This window comes from Phyllostomus hastatus, unplaced genomic scaffold, assembly GCF_019186645.2.
Source record: "Phyllostomus hastatus isolate PE091 unplaced genomic scaffold, TTU_PhHast_1.1 phas_scaffold_21, whole genome shotgun sequence".
NCBI lineage: Eukaryota > Metazoa > Chordata > Mammalia > Chiroptera > Phyllostomidae > Phyllostomus > Phyllostomus hastatus.
Genome location: NW_025334017.1, coordinates 1,636,620 through 1,663,658, shown reverse-complemented (window position 1 = coordinate 1,663,658; position 27,039 = coordinate 1,636,620). Strand labels below are relative to the sequence as shown.

Below are 27,039 nucleotides of genomic sequence, written 5' to 3'. Positions count from 1 at the left end.
CCTCCCCTCTGGTTACTGTCAGTCTGTTCTTAATTTCAATGTCTCTGGTTATATTATGCTTGCTTGTTTGTTTTGTTAATTAGATTCCACTTATAGGTGAGATAATATGTTTTTTTTCTTTCACTGCCTGGGTTATTTAAATCTTAATCTCTATGTGTACACCAAGGTTCACACCAGTATTATTCACAGTAGCCAAACTGTGGAAGCAACCCAAATCACATTAATCCATTGATTAATACAACTAATGGATTAATGCAATTAATCTATTGATGGATGAATGAATAAACAAATGGCAACATATGCATACAATTAATATTATCCAGCCTTTAAAAAAGGAAATTCGGACACATGCTACAACATGGATGAAACTTGAAGATATTGTGCTAAGAGAAATAGCCAGTCACAAAAAGACTAATATGGTATAATTCCACTTCAAGGAGGGACCTAAGAGAATCAAATTCATAGAGACAGAAAACAGAACAGTGATTGCTAAGGGTGAGGGTGGGAGAAAAAGGGGAATGAAAATATTGTTTAATGGGCATAGAGTTTCAGTTCCACAAGATGAAAAGAGTTCTGAAAATGGATGGTGGTGATGGTTGCACAGCAGTGTGAATGTATTCAATGTCACTGAACTGTACACTTAAAATAAGATAGTAAATTTCATGTCATATGTATTTTGCTACAAATTTTAAAAATCCTGGTATATCTCTAAGGTCACAAAAATTTTCTCTTACATTATCTTCTACATATTTACACCTAAATTTCCATGGAATTGATTTTTGGGTTTAGTATAAAATAAGGCTCAGAGGTTTTTTTCTATAATGATATTCAATTTACTCTCAGAATTTATTGAAAGAACTATCCTTTCCTTCCTTTCGAAAAAGATATGTGGATCTTTTTTTGACTTTCTCCTGTTTCTTTGTTCTATTTGTCTTGCCTTACATCAATTAATGGTGTATTTATTATTTCAATAAAATAAATCTTGATATCTGGTAGTATAAACCCTACGGTTTTGTTTTTCTCAAGATTAATGGTCTTTAAGATTCTTTTAAGTATAATTGACTCTGAATTTCCACATAATTTTTATAATTAGATTGCTAGTTTCCATAAAAACATTTCTGGTATTTTGATTGGCATTGCAATGAAACTGCAGATAATTAGGGAGGAAAGTAAGAACTTTAAAATATTTTGTATTCAAAGCCTAGGAGATAGTATATCTTATTAATTTATGTATTTTTCAATTTTTTAAATAATATTTTATAATATCTATGTAGAGGTTTTGCCTTGTTCACCACAGTGCCTGCTTTGCAGTGGGCTCCTGATGGAAGAAGCATGATAGTGGGCATGGAGGCGTGCATGGCCCTAGGACATGGGCTCACTTCTCTTAAGGCTGCTTTAGTTATCCCTGCTATGGTCCCAGTCTATTAGCTGAGGTCTGAAGCATCCAGTCCCTGCTACAAACAGCAGTGACCTCTAGAATACACATCTGAATTATATTGGCTCCTTTTCTACATTTCTTCTCTGCCCTAGAATCACCTCCCCTGTGAGATCTGCCCCAGGCTCTGTTTTGGAAGGACTCACATGAAGGTCCCACTTTTCAAGTGGAAGTGTATGAAGGCCTATCTTTACTGCTGGGACCAGATTGAACCCCAGCCAGATGAAACCTCCTGAGTCTCTACCCAGCATATGAGGCTCTTCACTGTCATTTTCTCACTGGCTTCTCACTTCTATGCTTCCACTTGCAAATGGAAGAAAGTTATGCTGAATATCGGGCTCTCCTTTACACTTTCTTTCTCACCTCAGATTCTTGGACCCTCAAGTCCTACCTACCTTGACAGCTCTCCATTGCCTTTAAACCAAATTTAAAAGATCTTTATCAAATGTTTCTAGTACTCAGCAGGATGGCCATTTTATTACAAGTTAGAGTGACTTAGCTGAAAATGGAATCTTGACTATTTTTTTATTATTTTTAATAGAAGAAGAAACTGAGACTTACTATGGTTGCCTTGTTCCAGTGTAGTCCCACCTCAACTCAACCTCAGAGCATTAAGATGCACACAAAGAAGTGACCACACTTCTCTATATTTCCTATTTGGAGCCAAATGACCATTTCAGGAATTTTCTGTTTGTGTTGCTTTTTAGCTAAAGAAATTAGAGGAAGGATGGTGGGTAACAATTTATAAGGATCTTTCTGTTACCTGTCCACGCTGAAACTTAACTTTGTTATTTTTGGACTGATGAAGGCTTCTATTCCCAGAATCTCCTCTGGAGCCAATGAGGTTGATAAATACATTGGATTCTGTCTCAGCACCTGGCTTCCTGCCAGTGTGTATGTAGATCTTGTAAACCACCACTGAAATGCCAGAAATTATCATTATTTTTCTCATTTTTAAATTTTCTCTTTGAATTTATTAGATAACCTGGAAAGGAATTAGAATGTCCTTTGATCTAGTTGACACAAGTTTCTCTGGGGCACTTGGCCCCACTCTCTCTTGTGTACACCCCTGTTCAAACACACTCTTGGCCATTTTATGTTTACCTCATTCATACAGACTACTAGCTATTCCCAGAACTACTGTTTCAAAGTAATTATTGTTAGCAATTATGCATTTCCATTAACCATTACACTTTCACAGTTATGAGAAGTTGTACTTAAAAAAAAACAAACCCTTCTCTCTCTTAATTAGAGGGAAGTGGCAACTTTCCCCCCTCTGAAGTTTGGCTGTTCTAATCACAGCTGGTCATCCATGCTGCTCCTTCATGGATATTACTATTTTAATACTGTAGATTTTTAATAGCCCTCTTGAGTGAAAAGCAATACAAAGATCCTAGAGAGATGCAAATTTAAATACAATTTTTAAGAAAGAGCTTAGTGAGGTACAAGCAAATTATAATCCACTGTATTTGACCTTCAAATTAAGTCAACTTCTAAGACACTGGTAAAAGTCACTAATTAAAAAAGAGACTATTCTTGCTGATGCTGCTAATATGAATATATCTTAGATACAGTGAGTACTTATTATCCCAAGTTCTAGAATTCTTTATAAATCATACTCTGTGCAATTGAACAGTTGCATTTATAGAAAGCTACATTAACATTTCCCAAAGAACTCAGACATAAAAATCTAACAAGTAAGAAAACAAGGTAAGTGAGAAATATTGTCTGTTTCCATCATGCCTGACCTTTAAAACGACAAATGTGGTATATTGGGAAATGGTGTATGCAGAGAAGATAAATTAGTTTCTTTGTGCAGTCTTAGGTATTCTAAAATGCCCCAGAGTGAAACCCAGCAGAGCTTAAGTAGAAAATTAGAACACCAGGACTTCTGACAGGATGGAGGCATAGGTGGACACAACATACCTCCACACACAACCAAGATTAGAACAACAACAATTTAGAAGCAGAATAACACCCAGAACTGATAGAGAATTTATCTGAATGGAAGTCAGACAGCCAAGAAGTTGAAGGAGACCTGTTCATCCAGACCAGTAGGAGTGGCGAAGAGGAGCAGACGGGTGTCAGTCTCCTTGAGTGAACAGGGAGAACTGGGCACATAAGGCAACCGGGGGTACATAAGGCATCCAAGGCATGCAAAATCACAGTGGGTGGACCCTGAGTATGCAAGCGGCAGCTGATGGATCCAGTGAGGCAGCGATTGTGGACCAGGGCAGAGCATACAACCCAGGATCCCAGGGAAGGGACTGAGGTCCCAGGGGATTGGAGCTACTGCCCTTGTTCCCTCCCGCCTCTGCCCCCGCATGCAACGTCACAATCTAGTGACTGGGGTGCCCAGCCCTGGTGAACACCTAAGGCTCCACCCCTCACTGTAACAGGAGCGACCAGACCCCCTTCTCCCCCCCAAAAAAGAGAGAGAGAGAGAGAGACATGTCTCAAACAGAAACACAGATCAATGCCCCAGGGCTCATCCTTTTGAGCAACCAAGAGATAGCCAATCTATCAGATGCACAGTTCAAAACACTGGTGATCAGGAAACTCACAGAATTGGTTGATTTTGGGCACAAATTAGATGAACAAATGCAGGTTACCATAAAAGAGATGAAGGAAGATGCATGGAAAACCAATAGTGATGGGAAGGAAACTGGGACTTAAAACAATAGAGTGGACCAGAAGGAAGAAAAAAAAACAACCAAACAGGAAAGAATGAAGAATAAGAATTCAAAAAAATGAGAAGAAGCTAAGGAACCTCCAGGACATCTTTAAATGTTCCAACATCCGAATTATAGGGGTACCAGAAGGGGAAGAGGAAAAGCAACAGATTCAGCACATATTTGAACAAATAATAAAGGAGAACTTCCCCATTCTGGCAAAGGAAATAGACTTCCAGGAAGTCCATGAAGCTCAGAGAGCTCCAAAGAAGTTGGACCCAAGAAGAAACACACCAAGGCACATCATCATTACATTAGCCAAGGTAAAAATGAAGGAGAGAATCCTAGAAGCAGCAAGGGATAAGGCTACAGTCAACTACAAAGGAGTTCCCATCAGACTGTCAGCTGATTTCTCAAAAGAGACCTTACAAGCAAGAAGGGGCTGGAAAGAAATATTCCAAGTCATGAAAGACAAGGACCTATATCCCAGATTACTCTATCCAGCTAAGCTTTCATTTAGAATGGAAGGGCAGATAAAGTGCTTCTCAGATAATGTCAAGTTAAAGGAGTTCATCATCACCAAGCTTATCCATCACTTATTTTATGGAATGTTAAAGGGACTTATCTAAGAAGATAAAGAAAAAACATGTATAGTAAAAGGACAGCAAACTCACAATTATTAACAACCACACCTAAAGCAAAACCGAAAGAAACTAAGCAAACAATTAGAACAGGAACAGAACCACAGAAATGGAGATCACATGGAGGGATAGCAACAGGGGAGTGGGAGGAGGAGAGAGGGGGAAAAGTTACAGAGAATAAGTAGCATAGATTGTAGGTTGAAAATAGATAGGGGGAGGCTAAGAATAGTATGGGAAATGTGGAAGCTAAAGAACTTATAAGTATGACACATGGACATGACTAAAGCAGGGGATATGGGTGGGAGAGGGTGTACAGGGTAGAGGGGAGTGAAGGGGGGAAAATAGGACAACTGTAATAGCATAATCAATAAAATATATATATAAAAAATTAGAACACTTCTCATGAATTTAGAACAACCAGAGACATTATTTAAAATACCTATAAAGATCTGGCCTTACAACCTGTACAACTGCCTAAACAGAATTAAGCTAAAACTTACACTGGAATTCTCCATGAAACAAGTATGTGGACAAGTAGGATTGCACATCTTTAGAGGGAAACCATAATTTTGTTTACTGAGATTTTTCCCCCTCATTTCAGATGAGTGAACTTGTTAACAACTTTTTTAAAATAAGGACATTTAAGATATTGAAATATAAATAAAGTTAAAATAAATTAATAATTCAAGGTTTAAAAAGTACATATCAGAAGTTATTTAGAACAGAGATTGTATATTTATAGCACAAAACACAACACTTGGCCCTTCTTCAGCCACTATGCACACTCTGTGATCGCATCATGTCCATTCCCTGCTACTGCACACACCTGAAACACTTCTCAGCACTGTTCCCAGAAGCTGCTTGCCATAAATTAAGCTTAGTACATATAAGCCAAAAAGTTAACTGCCATCTAAAATACAAAGAGAAATGAGTGTGCCACAAATTTAGAACAAAGAGGTTATCATAGTTGAGCACTAAGTTTTATTCTAAAATACATAGAAAAGAGTCACATAGATTGAATTGGAAGTTAGAAGAAAACATGATCCCATCCAGAGAAACAAAAATTTTGCTGCAATCTTTAACATTGACTTTACTTTAATTGTATTAGATAATGTAATTCACCAAATATTAAGTTTTGTAACAAAAGCACGTAGACTCTTTTTTTAAAGTTAAATTCGTAACAATATATTCTAACTCCAAACATTGGATGATCTTGAAGGCAATATGAAATTCTTCCTCCTCTAACTTGATGCAAAGGCAGAATTTGAAGACTGCTTAGTTAACATGTTGTTCGGATGCATTCTATTGGGAAGAATTCTTTGACCAATTTTTGACCAAAGGAAAGTTAGTTTCATATTGGAAGTAACTGAGCTTTTTTTGAGTTCAATGAATAAAATTTCTATCATCACTAAAAACTTGGTTTGGATTATTTTTAAGTCAGGTTTATAGAAATGCAATTTTCATGTAACAAAATTCACTCTTTTAAGGTATATGGCTTGATAGCTTTGACAAATGTTTACAAGTGCTATAACTACCACCACAATTAAGACAGAGAATATTTCCATCACTCCAATAAGTTTCCTCAGGAGGGGTGTGATTTTAATCAGTTATGGAGAATAAAAGAAGTTATATTTTTCAGCCTTTAAAATTATGACTGTGAGTGAAGATTCAGATCCATCATATGGTGGTACAAATTGAAGATTAGTAATAACCTAGCTGATATCTAGAAAGATTCTCAGACCTAACACAGACCTGCCCAATTTTTGAATAAACATATAAAGGTAGTGAATTCAATTCACTGTTTATAAAATATATTTAGTACAGTTCTGTAATTTTATTTTTTTAAATTTTATTTTATTGATTGTGCTATTATAGTTGTCTTAATTTTTCCCCTTTTTCCTGCTCCACCCAGCACCCCCAACTCCCTCAGGCAATCCTAACACCTTTGTTCATTTCTGTGTGTCATGCTCATAAGTTCTTTGGCTACTCCATTTACTCTACTGTAACTGACATTCCCATGGCTATTCTATAATTACTTATTTGTACTTCTTAGTCCCCTCACCTCTTCACCTATTCCCCCACACACCCCTCCCATCTGGCAACCATCAAAACACTCCCAATATACATAATTCTGTCTCTATTCTACTTTGCTTAGTTTGTTTTTTAGATTCAATTGCTTACAGATATGTATTATTGCCATTTTATTGTTCATAGTTTTGATCTTCTTTTTCTTAAATAAGTTCCTTTAACATTTCATATAATAGTGGTCTGATGATGATGAACTCCTTTAGATTTTCTTGTCTGGGAAGCTCTTAATCTGCTCTTCAATACTAAAAGATAGTTTTGCAGGTTAGAGTAATCTTGTCTGTAGGTCCTTGCTTTTTTATGACTTTGAATATTTCTTGCCAATCCCTTCTAACCTGAAATCAGCTGACAGTCTTATGGGAACTCCCTGTATGTAACTACTACTTTTCTCTTGCTACTTTTAAGGTTCTCTCTTTATCTTTAACCTTTGGCATTTTAATTATGATGTGTCTTGGAGTGGGCCTCTTTACACCATTCTTGTTTGGGACTCTCTGTGCTTCCTAGACTTGCATGTTTATTTCTTTCACCAAGTTAGGGAAGTTTTCTTTCATTATTTTTTCAAATATATTTCCAATTTTTTGCTCCTTCTCCTTCTGACACCCCCGTGATAAAAAATGTTGGGTCTCTTGAAGTGGTCCTAGAGACTGCTTCCTAAATTTTCTGGATTCTTTTTTCTTCTTGTTATTCTGATTGGTTGTTATTCACTTTTTTATGTTCCAAATCATTGATCTGATTCTCAACTTCATCCACTATACTACTGTTTCTCTGTAAGTTGTTCTTTATTTCAATTAGTGAATCCTTCATTTCTGACTAGATCTTTTTTATGCTGCTGAGATTTTATTAAGTTCCTTGAGCATCCTTATAACCAGTTTTTTGAACTCTGCATTTGATAGATTGCTTATCTCCATTTCATTTTGTTCTTTTTCTGGAGTTTTTATCTGTTCTTTCATTTGAGCCATGTTTCTTTGTCTCCTTGTTTTGGCAGCCTCCCTGTATTTGTTTCTATGTATTAGGCAGAGCTGCTTTGACTCCATGTAGCCTAATATAGCACATGTCCTATAGGGTCCAGTGCCAGAGCCTCTCCTATAACCCAAGCTGGGTACTGTTGCACCTGTTGTGTGGGCTGAGTACACACTCCAGTTGTAGTTTAGTCTTAGTTACTGTTGGTAGACCAATGGGACAGGTTTACCCAGGCCAGCCAGCTGCAAGGATTTGTTGTGACCACTGACCACCAATCTCCACCCTCCATGGAGGATCAGCTGTGTAGAGTAAGGGTGCATTGACATGGTCTGTATCTGTCCCCTGGGTATGCTGGCTCTGGGGTTTCCTGGGTGGCGTATGCCAAGGTCAGCCCCCACCTGTGTTTTCCCCGGGACCACTCTGACTGAGATGGATGCTACTTGTGTTGGGCTTGGAGATTCCCAAGAGAAGCCAAGCTGTGAATCCAGGCTGGCTGCTGCTAGTGGTGGGCCTAGGGCTTACTAAGGCCAGTTATTGCTTATTTGAGAGGACTTAGGAAGTTGTGCAGCATAAACCAAGATGAGCCATTCATATGAAAAAAATAGCTTGCGTGAGCCTGTAAGCTGGGTGGGCTGGAGCTCTGGGGATCTCCAAGGCAGGTCAGTGTTAGCCAGGTTGATGGAGTCTCAGATATGGCACCAATTTGCTAGGCTGTGGCTCTGTGGGGGGAGGGTTTAGAAAAAGGACAATGGCCTCTTCTTGCCTTGATGCCAGGCACTTTAGTTTTTTTCCAGTATGCCACTGGTGCCTTTCAAGCTACTACTGCCCTAGTGCTGAAAATCAGAAGGAGTAAATCTGGGTAGGTGAGTCCATGTGTGGATTCTTTAAGATGAACTGCTTGGGGATCCAGAAGTTTCTCCCACTGACTCAATCCCTGCTGGGTTTTGCAGCCATAGGTTGTGGGGACTTACCTTCCTGGCACTGGAACCATGGGCTGAGGGGTCTGGTGTGGGGCTGGGATCTCGTTCTTGAAATATCCTTCCCAAATTTTTATCCACCACATGTGGGTGTGGGACCAGCTTGTTCTATGTCTGTGCCCCTCCTACCAGTCTGGATGGATGTGGTTTCTTTAAATCTGTAGCTGTCAGATTTCCATTTGACTCTATTTCTATGGTTCTAAGTGATGGTTGTTTTGTATTTTTAGTTGTAATTTTGATGTGGCTGTGTGATGAGGTGAGCCATGTCTGCCTATGCTGCCATCTTAACCAGAAGTCCAGCTCTGTAATTTTAATCTGAATTCCATTGAACAGATCACTTCCTAATATCTTATCATGGCAAAAGTTTCTGATTTCCTTGGTGACCTGTTTCTTGATTACCCCAAGGTAACAGATATGTGATGACAGTGGCAGCCTTTTCACAAAGCTAGCTGGAATGGAGTGTTTTAAACATTTAGACATTAGAATTGTATTTTTAGAACAGAACTGAGTCTATCACTGTCAGAAGAAAGGACATCACCAACCCAGTCTAAGATGTAAAGATCAAATTTAAAAAGTAATGATGGCCAAAAAAATGTCAGCCCAGAAATAAACATGGAAAGGAACAAGTGTCTAATCCTACAGTATGCCAGTTGTCAGTATTAGAATGTCATAATAAATGAGTTGAACCAGAGAATTTTCCTCCTAGATTTAGATAGTTATTGCCAGAGAAATGTCCTAAAAGAAAGCAATCTTCACAATTTAGGATGACTTTGAATAAATCATGAAAGAGTATTTAGTAATTGTTATTAATGTAACCTGAATTGTTAATGATATATCAAAGGCAATGGATGTGTTAACAGGATTGTCTATTGTCTAAGTCACAGTCCACCCTTATGCTGAGCAAGTCTCATAGGGGTGCACTTACCTAGGTATTGAATGTCTCAGTCTCCCAGTCTTAAACCTCATGTACCTTAAGTGTGGGGCTCACATCTTTTTCAGTTTTGAACCCCTAGCTTCTAGCACATGTTAAATGTTTATGGGATAATACTGAATAAAGGAATGCCTAGTACTCCATGCATCTGTAAAAAGTGTTGTGTTCTGCTCTCTGCTGGTAGCCCAAAGAACTGCTCAAGCATGAATCCTCTAAAATAGTGTGTGGCTACTCTTCACCCAGACTGTGCTTTAAAACAACCCTGCCTTCCCAGGCTCTTTTTGCTACTTAATTTTCTCTCATTCCCCAGTTTATCTCAGGGTCCAGATAGCTTCTGGCCCTTTGACTTTGTCTTCTAGTCTTTGATCTATATATGCTAGTAGGAATGAACATACTATTTAGCTTTCTACACTGACCCTCTCTAAAGTCTATCTTCCACACTAGTCCTAGGAGTGACTGAAGAAGGCAAGGGATGAGCAGGAAACTACGGTTGTTAAGTCTTTCATGCCAGACATGAGCTAGAAGCTTTTCTTAAAAGAGCATAGTTAAAAGGTTTCTTTCTCTACTTAATACTGTAATGGCCCAGTGGTGTTACTCTATTTTTGTTCAAAGCATCGAAGAATTCCCAATCTATTACCAAAAAAGTTCTCTGTTTTTCAAGTAAACAATAGAGTCAAATAAAACAATATTCTTTCAGCTGTATTACTAATGTTGCAGACTTTTATTCTCCTGGAGTACATTGTTGATATTTTTATTGGGAAGTAACTGATGGGACTTACCCTAGAAAGATATGCTATCGTGCAAATGTGTGTAAGTGGACACACACACACACACACACACACACACACACACACTATGCCCTGAGTTGGGGGCAAACACATTAATACTCTACTGAAACTCATGGGACCTTAAATCTTAAGTTGGCCTTCCAAATTCAGCTCCCCTATTCAGAGAATGGTGGTACCAAAGCTTCTCTGGGCCAACCAGGCTCCCAAGTTCTCTCCAATTGGCAAATGACCTTGGGGCCCTGACCTCTCAGTGCTTTTTCCTCTATCCTGGGAAACAGACTCTCAAAACATTTCAAGTCCTACCAACCTTGGGTGACATAAACAAATAATTCCTGAGTCTAAGGGCTAGAAGGTCATGAGCTTTGCACTCTTGTCTCCATTCTTGTCAAAGTGCACACAATAGTTTTTGTGAATGTAAGTCATTTTTTCCCTGATCAGAAAAAAGAGATGTAATTATTTATGTTTGGGGGGGGCACTTCCCTTGTACCATGCTTATGGCATGATATTCAAATGTTCCAAGGTAATACTCATTGACTTTGCCCTGCTGAGTCCTTATGTTGCACACCCCATGTGAGCCAGCTCCTGCATGTGAGCCAGCTCTGCATGTGGGCTCCTACCATGCTGCTCCACCTCAGGAGCATAAGCATCAAAGCCAAAACCTGAGAAACTCTCCAGGCAGCACAGTTGAACTTCCCCAAAACAAACCCCTAAGCTGAATTTTTAATTTGATTTAATTAATGGGCTGTTTCAGTGCTTTCCCTTAAGTCATCAAGAATTAAGCTTTCTCAGAACTCACTGCAGTGTGATCCTGTTGATACAAACTGCCCAAAGAAATCAGATCTCAGAAGCAGATGGTGAATGGGATTCAGTGTTAAACATGTGCCGACACTTCAGTCTGCAGTGAAGACTTGTGGTCCAAGATTATATACATTGGTGGTTTGGGGCTGAACCTTCATGTGCCTCTTTGTTGAAAATATTTATCTTACCTTTGAGCTGTAGAAAGAAGTGTCAAAATGGGGAGGGAATGTGAATTTCTTGGTATTTTATAGAAGGTCACCAGGAAGGCCTAGTGAGAAGGTCCCTTGGACCAGAGACATGACCAAAATAAAGGAGTGGGCCTCGCAGAGGCTTGGGAGGCATAGGACAGCAGATAGAATGAAAGAGTAAAGGCCCAAGGTCTAAGGAGACAGTTTGCCTGGTGCCATCAGGGAGAGTTGAGGCTGGAATTAGGGGCAGGGTGAGCAGGCCTTGTGGGAAGTTATGATGATTTGTCTTTTACTCTTTTTTTTTTTAATATTTTATTTATTTATTTTTAGAGAGGGAAAGGAGGGAGAGATAGAGAGAAACATCAATGTGCGGTTGCTGGGGGTTATGGCCTGCAACCCAGGAATCTACCCTGGCTGGGAATCGAACCTGGGACACTTTGGTTCCCAGCCCGCGCTCAACCCATTGAGCTACGCCAGCCAGGGCTGTCTTTTACTCTTAATAAGCTGGAAAACCTTTGAAGGATTAAGTAAAGGAGTGACATAATCTGACTGGTATTTTCAGAGGGTCACTCTGGCTATGGGATTGATAATAGCCTGTTGTAATAATGCCAAGGTGTCCCTGTGTTTGCCCTCCTATCATGATACCAGCTAAGGCATTTGAAGAAAACAGGAGAGAAAAACAAGTCAAAAGGAAAATGCAAAGGAATTAATTGTCTGTTGAGTGCCTTCTATGTGACAAATACTGTATTCATATCCTTTCACACACTCCTGATGGAAAAGGAATGATACTGGGTGACCATATTTCTGGTTTGCCTGGGACAGTCCCGATTAATATCTATTGTTCTCACATACATATTAACAGAGCCTTCCTTCTCTCTCAAAATAAATGTTTTGGATGGTGAACTATATGGTGATCACTCCAATAATATGTATTATATACTCCATATTGGAAAACCAAGTGAGACCAAGAAAACCTGTGCAACTATCCCTAATTCACAAAGCTAGTGATTACAATCAAGATTTGAAGCCAGACTCTGCTTCTTTGAGCTTCAGCTGTTCCACCAATGAAAGGGTCCATGTCCTTCTGAAGCCCACATTTTCCACTTGAACATGGGTATTGAGGTAAAGGCTAAAGCATTAAAAAAACCCTGCTTCTTTTGTTAAACTTAACTCAGCTATTATCATGCAAAACTTGCTGTAAATTGTCAGAAAGTGTTTCAGAAACCTATTTTATCACTACTTAAAGTCCAATGCAAATATTTTAAAGCAAATACATTTTTATTATTATGATACTTCCTTACTGTCACAGGTAGTTATTTTTTTATTCTAAAGTAAATTACTAAGCACACCTGTGCGCTTGCCAAAACCTAGCATCAAACACTTCACTCACAGATGTGGCCCAAGACCTCACCTTGCATTATTATCTGTCTCTCCTGAAGAAAGCCTGGAGCCAGAACTTGAAAAGTAAACTCAGTTGGCATTCTTATCTTCTCTGGGCCATCCACACTGGTCATTAACTAAATATTCTTAACTACAACCAACCATGGGGTGAGCAGCAGCTCCTGGTGCCTGTCCCCACAAACACAGCAGGCAGTGAGCAATTTGGAGCTGGTGTGGATGTGCTAGGGTTGGCAGTGCTAGTGTCCAGGAGGAGATCACTCTGATCCCACTAGCAATCTGGCTCAGCCCCCAAAGAGTGATGATTTATAGATGAGTAGTCTCAAAAACCCTTTTCTTTTGAAAACATTCCAGTTACCATTTGAAAAAAAGAGACAACGTCACAAAGTTAATTAGCCAAGAGTGTAAGTGCCAACTACAGGGAAACTACTTTTTTTGTGCTACCAAATAAAAGAATAAACAAAACCCTCAGATGTGTCACTAGAACTCTATCTAGTCTTGGAAAGGCTAAGTGATAATAGCTTCATTAAAAAAAAATAAGTTCCCCTATATCCTACATCACTCTTTGTGTCCTTCCCTGAGTTGCTTCAGAATATTTTGATAGATGGAGAGACCATCCCAAAATATTGAAGGTCAACCTCTCCAAACTCTTCCTTTCAAATCAGACCAGGAAAGTGTCAGTTCAATCACTTGATTCTGCTCTTCCTTTCCTTGATGTCATAGAAATAGTAAATGAACTTGTTGGGGGCACTGAAAATGACTTTTCAAAAGCAATACTAAGCAGGACTAGACTGCTTCTTGCTCACCAGTAGGTGTTAATTCTTGAACACTGATGTGTTATTATTATTTTTTATTTTCTTATTTTAATGATTTCCCCCTAAACAAGCAAATATGCAGTCTAGGAAAAGGACAGCTGGATTGATTCGTCAGAACTAGTATAAAATGAGAAGACTGGATCAGATTAGCTCTAGATATCATGTATTATATTATATTATTTTGTAGGAGAAATTACTGTAAGAAATGGTTGTTGTGTTTCAGCCTAGAAATTACCCCCTTAAAGAGAAGCTAATGGATAAAGTTTCATTAGCTAGGTTGGGGAAAAATGAACAGAAAGATGTAAAGGAGACATGCTGTACTTTTATTGCTGCTCATGTTAAATGAACCCCTAAAATCAATAGTTCATTTAAAGTACAATGAGTTTCTTCTGTATCTTGAATTTTTTTAAAACTTAAACAACTGCTTTCCACACTTTTTGTAAATAAAAAATTGTGCATATAGCAAATAGGAGGCAATGGGAAAAATACAAAGTATTTTTGCGATTGAATTTAACAAAGTTCATTTTAAAATAATGCAGCTTTTAAAAATACTATAATTGAGAAATAACCAACATATCTGACCAGTAAGATTTCTTCTGTTTCTTACTGGCACCATGAATTTAAAATTTTTTTCTGTATACCATTTAGAAAGAATGGATTCTGGATAGATGTTAGCAACTTGGTAAATAGCATAGGTAGATCTTAGAATTCTAGATTTCTTTTTAACAGCTGGATATTAGCTTTATTTTTTCTCATATGTGCTCTGTAATTTCGAACATGCTGGTATCAGTTAAGAATGGTTCATGTAACAGAGCATGTAATTTGCTGAGTCTTTATAAAAATTTTTATTCAATTTATTTAAACAGCAACAAAAAGACAGTTCCCCTAACCCCCGCCACTTGCAACCGCCAGTCTGTTCTCTGTATCCGTGAGCTTATTTTTCATTTGTTTGATTTGTTCTTTTTAAGGTTCTACATATAGGGAAGATCATATGGGATTTGTATTTCTCTGCATGGTTTATTACACAGCACAATTCCCTAAACATTCATCTATGTTATGCAGATGGCAAGATTTCATCCTCCTTTACAGTTGAATAATATTCCATTTTGTGCATATACCACAATTGCTTTATCCATTCATTTATTAACAGATACTTAGATGTATCTGTTAATATTTTGCCATCTTGGCTATTGTAAATAATGCTGCAATGAACATGGTAGTGCATATATCTTTTTAAATTAGTGCTTTCTTTTTCATTAGATAAACACCCAGAAGTGGAATTGCTGGATCACATGATTTTATTTTTACATTTTAAAGGATATCGCATACTGTTTTTCATATTGGTTGTACCAGCTACATGTTTACTAATAGTGATTCCCTTCTCTTTGCATCCTGACTTTTGGTTGTGGGGGTTCAAAGTGTCAGTGAGCTCTGAAGTGAAGCCTTCAGAGGAAAGCTGAAGAGAAGAAACTGATGAAAGAGCAAGAAGAGGGAAGATGATAGACTGAAGATGATAGCTGAAGCAGTGAAAACTGAACAATGTTTAAGGAACAGAAGCTGTTTTCTGAATCATCCAGTTCTCACTATACTAGACAGCTAGTGCTGATATATATATATACACCTCTTGGTGGAATAGTTGAACATTCATGAATGGGTATTAAAGATATTGATAAGATGAACTGCCTAATGGAATATCGGGGCTCTGACCTAGAAAGAAGACAAGGATGAAGATGAAGAGTGATTCTTTCATGTAGAGTTAGCAACGGAAGTTAGAAAGAGGCTCAAAAAGGCAGTGATGAATCAAGCATTTAAGCCCACACATTCGAGGAAAGATGACCAAATCTAGAGGTAGTGATAGAAAAACAAATAACAAACAAAAACATGGAGGAAACAGGGAAGAACTAGGTTGATATTATGTGATAGAGATCAGAATTCAAACAATATTTAATAACAATGATGGTAATAGCTAGTATTTATTGCATGATTACTATGTACCAAATCGTGGAATAAAGTACTGTAACTGTATTACCCTAAAGACTAAGTACATCATCTTATGTACTCAGAACAACTCTGTGACATAGACATTACTTTTACCCTTATTTTATAGATGAGTTATCTTTGGCTAAGGCAGGCTAAGTATCTTGCTAAAGGTAACACAATTAAATATACCACCAAGCCAAGACTAAATCATTATGTCTAGTTCCAGAACCTTTAGAAATCTCTGCCTCTTCAAATGAGAAATCAACAGTGGCAAATGCAGTAGAGAATCCTAGGACACAGAGAAAACACACACAAACATTTAATTTGGGACAAAATGGCTGGCAGTATCCACTAAGTAAATATTTTCAACACAGCGGTGAAAGCAAAAAACAAGGTGATTATCAGAGATACATGGAATGGTTAGAGGAAAAATTAAGACAGTGTGTCAGTTCACTTTTAGGCAAAACAAACAAAAAAAATGAGTAAGGGAATTTAGATGCTCCTAAATTCATGATTGCTAACATTTGTTAACATAGTATAGGCAACAAGAAAGCCACATTTAAATGGCTAGCAAATCATTTACAAAAAGATGAATTGATAACATACATGCACCCTTGTATATACATTTTAACCTTTGAACAGCCATACAACCATTAATCCTAAAGCCTAATGTTCTAAATGAGGAGCAGGAAAACTGACTTGTAAGCCAAATCTGCCAACACAGATTTTTGTATGGTCCAGAAGGTAAGAATGCTTTTTAAATTTTTTGTTTTTTAAATCCTCAACCAAGAACATTTTTTTATTGCTTTTCAGAGAGAGGAAGGGAGAAAGAGAGAAACATCAACCAGTTGCCTTCTCATGCACACCATTACCAGGGATCAAACCTGCAACAGGGGCATGCACCCAGACCAGAAATCAAACCCATGGCCCTTAGGTTCATGGGACAACATTGCAACTAACAACCACACTGGCCAGGGCACTTTTTGTTTTTCTTAATAGTTAAAAATTAAAAGTAAAGTATTATTCCTTGATAAATGAAAATGTACATGAAATTCCAGTTTCAGTGTCCACAAATAAAGTTTTTTTTGGAATGCAACCACACTACTATTTACATATTTTCTATAGAAGCTGTCTCACAACTGGGAACATTGAACATTTTCAAGAGACTTTATAGCTAACAAAGAATAGATATTTAGTATATGGCTCTTTCTAGAAAATGTTTCTATTCTCTGTTGTAAATCATCACAATTATTTTTATTTTAAATGTAAGTCACAAGGAAAGTGAAATTAAATACCTGGCAAAGATGCTTTATTAGATCTCACAATGGGCATTTCTTTCCATCGATCACCATTGTTTTCATTCTCAGCTATCCAAGAATCAACAGTTAGAGAAAACAGCTCACATGTATCTATGTTTTCAAGTCTAATTTCTTCCAGATACCACCTGGGATCATGTCCACTGTTGTCATGCCCAATACGTATTTTATAGATTTCACCAATACCTTTAAGATTAATCTGCAACACATAGGAGAAAAGGGAGATAAAATTCCCTACATCTCTGATTTGATTTGTCAAATTAAAAATTCATGATCTATTTTGAACTCAATATCTACTTTTTCACCCTACATATTTCTTACTAATTACCCTTAAAACTTGTAACACCATGAAAAGTTGTTACTCAGGACAAAGCAGAAATCCATTGACCATGGAGAAACTAATAGATTAAATCTGCCTAATTTTCATTACATTATTTTTTCTAGCAATTCATTATTATTAACAGGTAAAATAAATGTTTTATTGTAGTTATAGATATACACTGTTTATTCTGTGTTTAGACCTAAAGAAGATACTCTAATTTTCTGGACTAGTGTCTGTAATAGATTGAATTTTCCTATTAAAGTGGGGTCCTGAGGAAAAGAAACCATAAATGTGTATGTTTCTGGATTTAAACTAGGACTAACCAAATAACCCCTAAAAAGAGTGACTTTATATTGGGAAATCTGATTTGTATTCTATTTTTACTGAGAAATAATTGACATGTATCACTGTACAAGTTTAAGGTAACATGGCATGATGGTTTGATTTACAATAGTCCAGCTAACATCCATCTTCACATATAGAAGGAATAAAAAAAGAAAAAAAAGAGAAATATTTTCTCTTTGTGATGAGAATGCTATAGTCATCATGTTGTACATTACATCCTCAGTACTTACTTACCTTATAACTAGAACTTTGTATGCTATGACTACCTTCTACCAATTTTCTCTCTCCTCATCCTCCACTTCTGGCAACAACAAATTTGATCTCTTGCCTATGAGTTTGGTTTTTCTTTTCTTTTTTTTTTGTTTTAGATTCCACGTATAGGTAAGATCATACCCTATTTACCTTTATCTGCCTTTTTTTCACTCAACATAATGCCTTTAGGTTCTGTTCATGTTGTCACAAATGGTAAGATTTCCTCATTTTTTTCATGCCTGAATAATATTCTATTACACCACAATTTCTTTATCCTTTCTTCCATTTATGGGCAGTTAGGTTATTTCTGTGTCTTGGCTATTATGAATGATTTTGCTACAAACATGGAGGTATAGATATCTTTTCAAGTTAGTGTTTTCATTTCCTTTAGATATATAGCCAGAAGTAGAATTGCTAAGTCATATGGCTCATTTAGTCCTATATAGCCAATTTTGTTCATCTTGACTATTTCCCAGTATTTCCATGAATCCAGTTATTACTTAGGGTTCTATAAGTCTTCATTTACTTCAAATATATGACCTGCTTAGATATCTGTAATTCGGAGTAAATCAGAGTCCTTTTCATAAACCTATCCAAAGACACATTTGTAAATGCATTAAAGTAAAACAGTGACTGTTTGAAAATGACCGAAGTTAAAGTGACATGGTTATAGACTTGAATATGATGTAATTGATAAAGAATTTTAGTTTTCTGTAAGATATAACATTCCAAGATGACAATTTCTTGGTATATAATAATTACTATGAAATGATAAAAAACAATAATACAAAGCCCATAGTTTTAAACTCAACACACAATTTCAGTATATATAAAGACCAAACACTATGCAAGGTTTTAAAATGCTGTACAGGACTTAGCAGAAGTGTGCGATGAACATTGAAAACAATTCATAAATTCCAATGTGTGGGCTACAAACACCTGGAATACCGCTGTTTGATGTCCCCACAAGGAACCATCACTCTTGGCTTTGCCAGTGTCACTGACAAGACAGGACACCTCCTTCCCCTGATGCTACCCCTGAGAGTTTCCTGTTTGAATTTGATTCTAAATATTTGCAAGTTCCTCCTTGGGGGAGGTTAAATTTTTTAGAAAATCTATTTTGATAAAAATATATGTATACAAACAGAATAGTTATTATTATTTTGTTTTGTAAAGTTTTCCATGTAATTTTGAGTACATAAAGAGGCCCCATTAAGTCTAAAACTATTCTTTTGTAAGGAGAGAATAAATCCTTGAGGTATCCCAGGGGCCCAAAGGAGTAGCTTGAAGTCATTTCTCACTATTTAAAATTTAAATTTTGGACAGATTGTCAACTATACTTAACCAAGACATTATAACATAAACTTTTCGTAAAACAACATATTTTGAGGGGGATAATAACCTTAAAAGACATAAAAAAAACTTCAAACTGGTTTTAATACCAAATATTTTTCCATAACATAGGGTCCTGCTTAATTTATATGAGTATTTATTATATTTAGGCCAATAAACTATTTCACTCTAATTATGCCATCCAGAGGCAGGAAACCCACCACATATAATACACAGACAAACATTAATCATGTAAAAATCACACACATGCAGACTGAACACATAAAGGTCATACATAAAATTTTTGTAGAAAAAGCATAAGATTATTGATTTTATGAGATTAAATGAACTGAAGATAATTGTTATTCCTATGACTTTGTTCAAAATATTGCTAACTTTAAATATTTTTGTTTTCTAGCTATGAGTACTTTTTTCCTAGAACAATCTGTAAACTGTATGCTAATAAGCAATGCTGAAACATTTATATTTTTCTCCCTACTTAACCCTCCAGAATTTGACAACTCTTAATGAGTGAGTACGACTTTTGTGGCAATATATTTGTTTCCATGAACCCAATACAAATCTGCTCTCTTTATAATAGCACTGGTTTCCAATTGTGGTTTTAATAACCAAGTCTTATCAGAAATGTCATGATCAAAAGAGTCATGCCAGGACACTGGATGTAATGAGAAAGCCTTAACAAGTAAGATTAACTTTTGAGGCAAATAAGAGCTCCTTAGAGTAGTGCCCTTCTACCTTGCTTGGTCACATGGTTCATAGCAGTCTTTCCAGGTAAGGAACAAAGGTTACTTTCATGAAAGATGGTACAAAGAGCCTGAAGACACTTCAGGGACTTCAAGAATTTGAGGAATCCTTTCTAGAAATATACACTCTTCCAAAAATAAATTAGGAAATATCAGAGAATCAGAATAGACAGATTACAAATAGTGAAATCAGAGCTCTAATCAAAGAACTCCCAACAAACAAAAGACCTGTGAACCAAGATGCTTCACAGGTGAATTTTATCAAACATTCTGAGAACTAACACCTCTACTTACCAAAATATCACATAAAATTCAAGAGAAAGGAAGGCTCCCAAACTCATTTTATGAGGCCAAAATCATCCTATTTCCAAAAACAGATAAAGACACTGTAAAAAATTAAAATTTTAGGCCAATATCACTGATGCATCAATGTTAAAATACTCAACAATATATTAGCAAACCATATACAGCAATGCTTCAAAAAGATCATACACAATGGTCACCTGGGATTTACTCCAGGAATGCAAGGATGGCACAACATTGGCATATCGATGAATGTGATTCACCACATAAAAAATGAAGGATAAAAACCACAGGATCATATCAATAGATGCAGAAAAAGCATTTGATAAAAACTCACAGCAAAGTAGGAATAGAAGGAACATACCTAAATCTATTAAAGGCCACTTATGACAAACCATCCTATGCTAGGATCATACTCAATGAGAAAAATCAACAAGTGTTCCCCTTAAGATCAGGAACAAGACAGGGATATCAGCTTTTACCCTCTCACAGAATTTGTTGAGTGTGGTTCCAAAATAGAGGAAAAAGTGAAGGCTATGAAAAGGGAAACAACAGAAAATGTATGGGGAACCAATAGTGACAGGAAGTAAACCAGGACTCAAATCAACAGTTTGGAGCAGAAGGAAGAAATAAACATTCAACAAGAACAGAATGAAGAAACAGGGATTCAAAAACAGGAAGGAGAGGCTTAGGAACCTCTGGAACAACTTTAAATATTCTAACACCCAAATCATAGGGGTGCCAGAAGGAGAAGAGGAAGAGCAAGAAACCAAAAAATTTCAAAAAATAATGAAGGAGAACTTCCCCAATTTGGCAAAGGAAATAGACTTCCAGGATGTCCAGAAAGCCCAGAGAGTCCCAAAGAAGTTGGACGCAAGGAAGCGCACACCAAGGCATATCATAATTACATTGCCCAAGATTAAAGATAAGGAGAGAATCTTAAAAGCAGCAAGAGAAAAGGAGACAGTTATCTACAAAAGATTTCCCATAAGGCTATCAGCTGATTTCTCAAAAGAAACCTTGCAGGCAAGAAGAAGCTGGAAAGAAGTGTTTGAGGTCATGAAAGGCAAGGACCTACAATCAAGTTTCCTCTATCCAGCAAAGCTATCATTTAGAATGGAAGGGCAGATAAAGTGCTTCCCAGATAAAGTCAAGGTAAATGAGTTCATCATCACCAAGGCATTGTTATATGAAATGTTAAAGGGACTTATCTAAGAAAAGGAAGATCAAAAACATAAGCAGTAAAATGACAACAAACTCACAACTATTGACAACCAAACATAAAAGCAAAACCAAAAACAAACTAAGCAAAAAACTAGAACAGGCACAGAATTACAGAAATGGAGATCACATGGAGGGTTATCAGTGGGGAAGGGGAGAGGAGAAAGGGAGGAAAAGGTATGGGGAATAAGTAGCATAAATGGTAGGTAGAAAATAAGGAGAGGTTAAGAACAGTATAGGAAATAGAGAAGTGAAAGAACTTATATGTACAACCTACAGACATGAGCTAAGGGGGGTGGAATAAGGGTGGAAGGTGTTGTGCAGGATGGAGGGGAATAAGGGGGAAAATGGGACAACTGTAATAGCATAATCAATAAAATATACTTTAAAAAATCTTATCACCACCCCCCCCCAAAAAAAATTCCATTTTAAAACAAGAAGTGGCATAAAAGGATGAGGGCAGTGCCATTTGCTATTTTGGCACCATTTGCCTAGCAGGACTATGATGTTTTTTAACATGACTGCCATTTTACTTTTCTGAGCCCTATGTCTTCAGGACTGGAAATTACTAGAAAGCAAGAATAGAATATGACTAACTGCGTCCCACCCCAACCAGCTGCCAGCAAAAGATGCCATTGGAGCAAACTGCAGCTTATGTGAAATTTCCTGTGTTGCAATGGCCCCCAACAGCCCAGGGTCTGGGCAACAGCAACATCCCCAACCTTTTATAATCCAATAAAAGTTTAAAGTCCCCACCCCTCAATGCTGGTATATTTCTCCACCCCATGATCTTCTTCTTCCTTGGAAAGTGAATAAAGTCTATATTCTGTAAAAAGAAAACCCCATATCGTAGCTCTATTTTTAATTTTTTAAAAATAATCTTCATACTCTTTCATAGTGGCTGTACCAATTTATAATACCATCAAAAGTGCACAAAGGTTCCCTTTTCTCCACATCCTCACCAGCATTTGTTAGCTCCTGTCTTTTAATGTTAGCCCTTGCTGTGACACTGAAGTTGTAGCAGTGTGGGTAATGTGATTAACAATCAATGCCACCTAATACCCCTTTTCACCTCAGCAGGTATAATTAGCTGACACAATAAATAGTCTCAAGTACAGGCATTCCTCAGAGTATTGCTGTTTCTGTTGAAGACAACCCAATAAGGCAAATATCACAATAAAGTCAGTCACAAAAATGTTTTGTTTTCCCAGAGCATATGAAAGTTTGTTTATACTATACTGTAGTCTATTAAATGTATAATACCATTATGTCTAAAAAACAATGCATGCACCTTAATTTGAAAAATGCTTACTGCTAAGAAAATGCTAACCAGTGTCTGAGCCCTTAGTGAATCTTAGCTCACTGCTAATGACAGGAACCTTCAGTTTGTAAAAAAAAAATGCAGTATTTGCAAAGTGCAATTAAGCAAAGTGTAACAAAACGAGGTGTGTCTGTATCATTCACTATTCAGAATGAGCAATATTTATCCTGTGAAAACTTTTACAGAGGTCATATGGAAAAACTGATCAATTTATACTACATTAGTTTTCCATTTTGTCATGATAAATTATCCGAAACATCAATTTAAAACAAAACCCATTTATTGCCTCCCAATTCTGTGGGTCAGAAATCCAGGCATTTTGAGACTCATCTGGCTTCTCTGCTCAGGGCCTCACAGCTGAACACACTAACTGTGATCTGGGCTCTTCTCTGGAGGCTCCAAGGAAGACATTGCTATCAGCCTCCTTCAGGTTTTCGGCAGAATCCAGTTCCTTGTGGTTTTAGAAAATGAGGTACCTCTTCCTTAACATGTGGTCCCTTCATCTCCAAGACAACAAGGGCACACAGAATGCTTATCTTGCCTGGAATCTGGCTTTCCCTCCATACCAGCAGGGTCAAAGCGTTTCCTTTAAAGGGTTCATATGATTTAAATTATGCACACTTGAATCAATCAGGCAATGTCCCTGTTTTAAGATACTTAAATTACATACTATATAATACTATAATTAGAGGCAATTTTATCTGCCTTCTGGTATTTTGTCTCCTCCAACCCTACTACTTTTCTTACATATAGTAAACATTCACATCACCACAGAAGTTACTTTTTTAGAGTCTACACAGCCTGGCCACTTTTTGTAAACTAAAATATTTATATTAATAATATACTATAATTTTGGTTGGTGTTTTGGTTGATAATTTTTCTGAATAAATTCTGTTCCCCAGACCAAATGCCCTTTGGCCAGTGTGTACAAATGATACCATAAAGTTGAGATAAATAGCTGTATTACTATTACTTCTGGAACAAGGTAGTTATAAAACATTACCACATAGAAAATGTTAATATTCGTGCTTGGTACTGGTAAGTAGCCTCCCACACTTCCCTTCAAATTTGAAGAATGTGGGACATGTGGTGGAAAAGAGTGGCTACACTTCAACGTGTGCCCTAGGGCAAAATTATAGGGTGGCAAAACCCAAGTTTTTGAAGTCAGATCAGGATTTCAAAGTTTCTCTGCCCTTGCTGGTGGTCTAAACTGCAGTAATTTTCTTTACATCTCTAAGCTTCTGTTTCCCCATGACAGCAATGTAATAGTACAATCTTATGAAGTAGCATAGCATGAAGTAAGTATTGGGTTGGCCAAAAAGTTCGTTTATTTTTTTCCCTAGTTTTTTACTATAATGGCTCTAGTAACACTTAATTGTCTTTAACTTTATTCGAAACAGGTTTGTTAGATTTCACTGTAACAGCTGTAATGTCAGCGTGCATTAGAAAAAAAACTTATCTTTAATCCATTTTGAATTTATTATTGTGTGGTATAAGATGGTGGTCTAGTTTCATTTTTCTGCACATATCTGTCCAATTTTCCCAATGTAATTTATTGAATAAAATATCTTTAGTCCATTGTGTGTGCTTGCCTCCTCTGGCAAATATTATTTGACTAAAACGATGTTAGTTGATTTCTAGGCTCTCTGTTCTGTTTCATTGATGTACGTGTCTATTTTTATGCCAGTACCATGCTATTTTGTTTACTATGGCCTTATAGTATAGTTTCATACTAGTATGATTCCTCCAACCTTGTTCTTCTTTCCCAGGATCACTGTTGCTATGCAGGGCCTTTTGTGATTCCTTACAAATTTTTGAAACATTTGTTCTAGTTCTGCGAAGTACGTCATTGGAATCTTGATGGAAATTGCATTGAACCTATAGACTGCTTTGGGTAGTATAGACGTGTTAATGATTTTAATTCTTCCCATACATAAACACAGTGTCTGCTTCCATTTATTTGTATCTTCTTCAATGTCTGACTTCACTGGCTTGTAATTTTCTGTGTACAACTCTTTTACAACCTTAGTTAGGTCTACCCTTAGGTATTTTATTCTTTTTAAAGCAATTGTGAATGGGATTGTTTCCTCAATTTCCCATTCTGTTAGTTCATTATTGACATATAAAAATTCAACTGATTTCTGAATATTAATTTTGCATCATGCCACTTTGCTGAATTCATTTATCAGTTCTAGTAGTTTCTTGATGGAATCATTGGGGTTCTCTATTTACAGTATCATGTCCTCTGTGAATAAAGGCAATTTTACTACTTCCTTTCCAATTTGGATGTCTTTTATTTCTTCTTCCTGTATGATTGCTGTGGCTAGGACTTTCAGTACTATCTTGAATAAGAGAGGTGAAGCTGATATCCCTGTCTTGTTCCTGATCTTAAGGGGAACACTTGTTGATTTTTCTCATTGAGTATGATCCTAGCATAGGATGGTTTGTCATAAGTGGCCTTTAATAGATTTAGGTATGTTCCCTCTATTCCCACTTTGCTGTGAGTTTTTATCAAATGCTTTTTCTGCATCTATTGATATGATCCTGTGGTTTTTATCCTTCATTTTTTATGTGGTGAATCACATTCATCGATATGCCAATGTTGTGCCATCCTTGCATTCCTGGAGTAAATCCCAGGTGACCATTGTGTATGATCTTTTTGAAGCATTGCTGTATATGGTTTGCTAATATATTGTTGAGTATTTTAACATTGATGCATCAGTGATATTGGCCTAAAATTTTAATTTTTTACAGTGTCTTTATCTGTTTTTGGAAATAGGATGATTTTGGCCTCATAAAATGAGTTTGGGAGCCTTCCTTTCTCTTGAATTTTATGTGATATTTTGGTAAGTAGAGGTGTTAGTTCTCAGAATGTTTGATAAAATTCACCTGTGAAGCATCTTGGTTCACAGGTCTTTTGTTTGTTGGGAGTTCTTTGATTAGAGCTCTGATTTCACTATTTGTAATCTGTCTATTCTGATTCTCTGATATTTCCTAATTTATTTTTGGAAGAGTGTATGTTTCTAGTAATTTATCCATTTCATCCAGGTTGAACCTGAAACCATAAAAATTGTAGAGGAAACCATAGACAGCAAAATCTTGGACATTGCTCATAGAAATTTTTTTATCAGATATATCTCCCCATGTAAGGTAAACAAAAGAAAAAAAATAAACAAATGAGACTACTTGTAACTAAAAATTTTGTGCCTAGGAAAAGAAATCATCAATAAAATAAAATGACAGCCCATGGAATGGGAGAAAATATTTGCCAATACATTTGATAAGGGTTTAATATCCAAAATATATAATGTACTTAGAAAACTCAACACCACAAAAAAAACACACAACAAATACCCAATTAAAAAAGGGGAAAGAGGCCTGGAAAAGCATGTGTCCAAAAAGGACATACAGATGGACAATAGACATATGAAAATATGCTCAACATCATTAATCATCAGAGAAATGCAAATAAAAACCACAATGAGACACCATCTCACACTTGTCAGAATGGTTATCATCAACAAACCAAAAAACAGTAAGTGCTGGGGAGGGTGTGGAGAAAGGGCATTCTTGCACTGTTAGTGGGAATGCAGATTGGTGTATCCATTGTGGAAAGCAATATGGAGATACCTCAAAAAATTAAAAATGGATCTGCCTTTTGACCAAGCAATTCCGCTTCTGGGAATATATCTGAAGGAACCCGAAGCCCTAATTCAAAAGGACATAAGTGCCTTTAGTGTTATTTACAATCACCAAGATATGGAAGCACCCAGGTGTCCATTAATAGATGAGTGGATAAACAACTATGGGATATTTACACAATGAAATATTAGTCGGCCATAAAAAAGAAAATTTTACCTTTTGGGACAGTATGGATAGAACTGGAGAACATTATGCTAAATGAAATAAGCCAATCAGAGAAAGACAAATGCCATATGTTTTCACTCATATGTGGAACCTAATGAACAAACTGAACTAGCAACAAAAATTGGGACAGACTTATAGATAGAGAGCGGGATGACAGCTAGTAGGGGGGTGGGACATTAGGGTATCGTGAGAATCAGCAAAAAGGAAAAAGGGCTCATGGACATGAATATCAGTGTGGTGATTGCTGGAGTGATGGGGGGCATAATGGGACTAAAGGGTAATGGAAAAATATAATAAAGGTTAAATTAAAAAATAAAAACAACTCATC

At 36.8% G+C, this 27,039-nt stretch overlaps 1 protein-coding gene across 1 annotated transcript in view; it reads right to left on the bottom strand.

The window, feature by feature from the left end:
• Nucleotides 1-27,039, bottom strand: part of RP1 (RP1 axonemal microtubule associated) — a 301,394-nt gene that overhangs the window by 12,735 nt on the left and 261,620 nt on the right. The window contains exons 26-27 of the mRNA XM_045861452.1: nt 16,964-17,183; nt 2,199-2,353 (exon numbers count right to left, since the gene is read on the bottom strand). Of these exons, the coding sequence (XP_045717408.1) occupies nt 2,199-2,353; nt 16,964-17,183 (375 nt within the window). The remainder of the gene's footprint in view (nt 1-2,198; nt 2,354-16,963; nt 17,184-27,039) is intronic.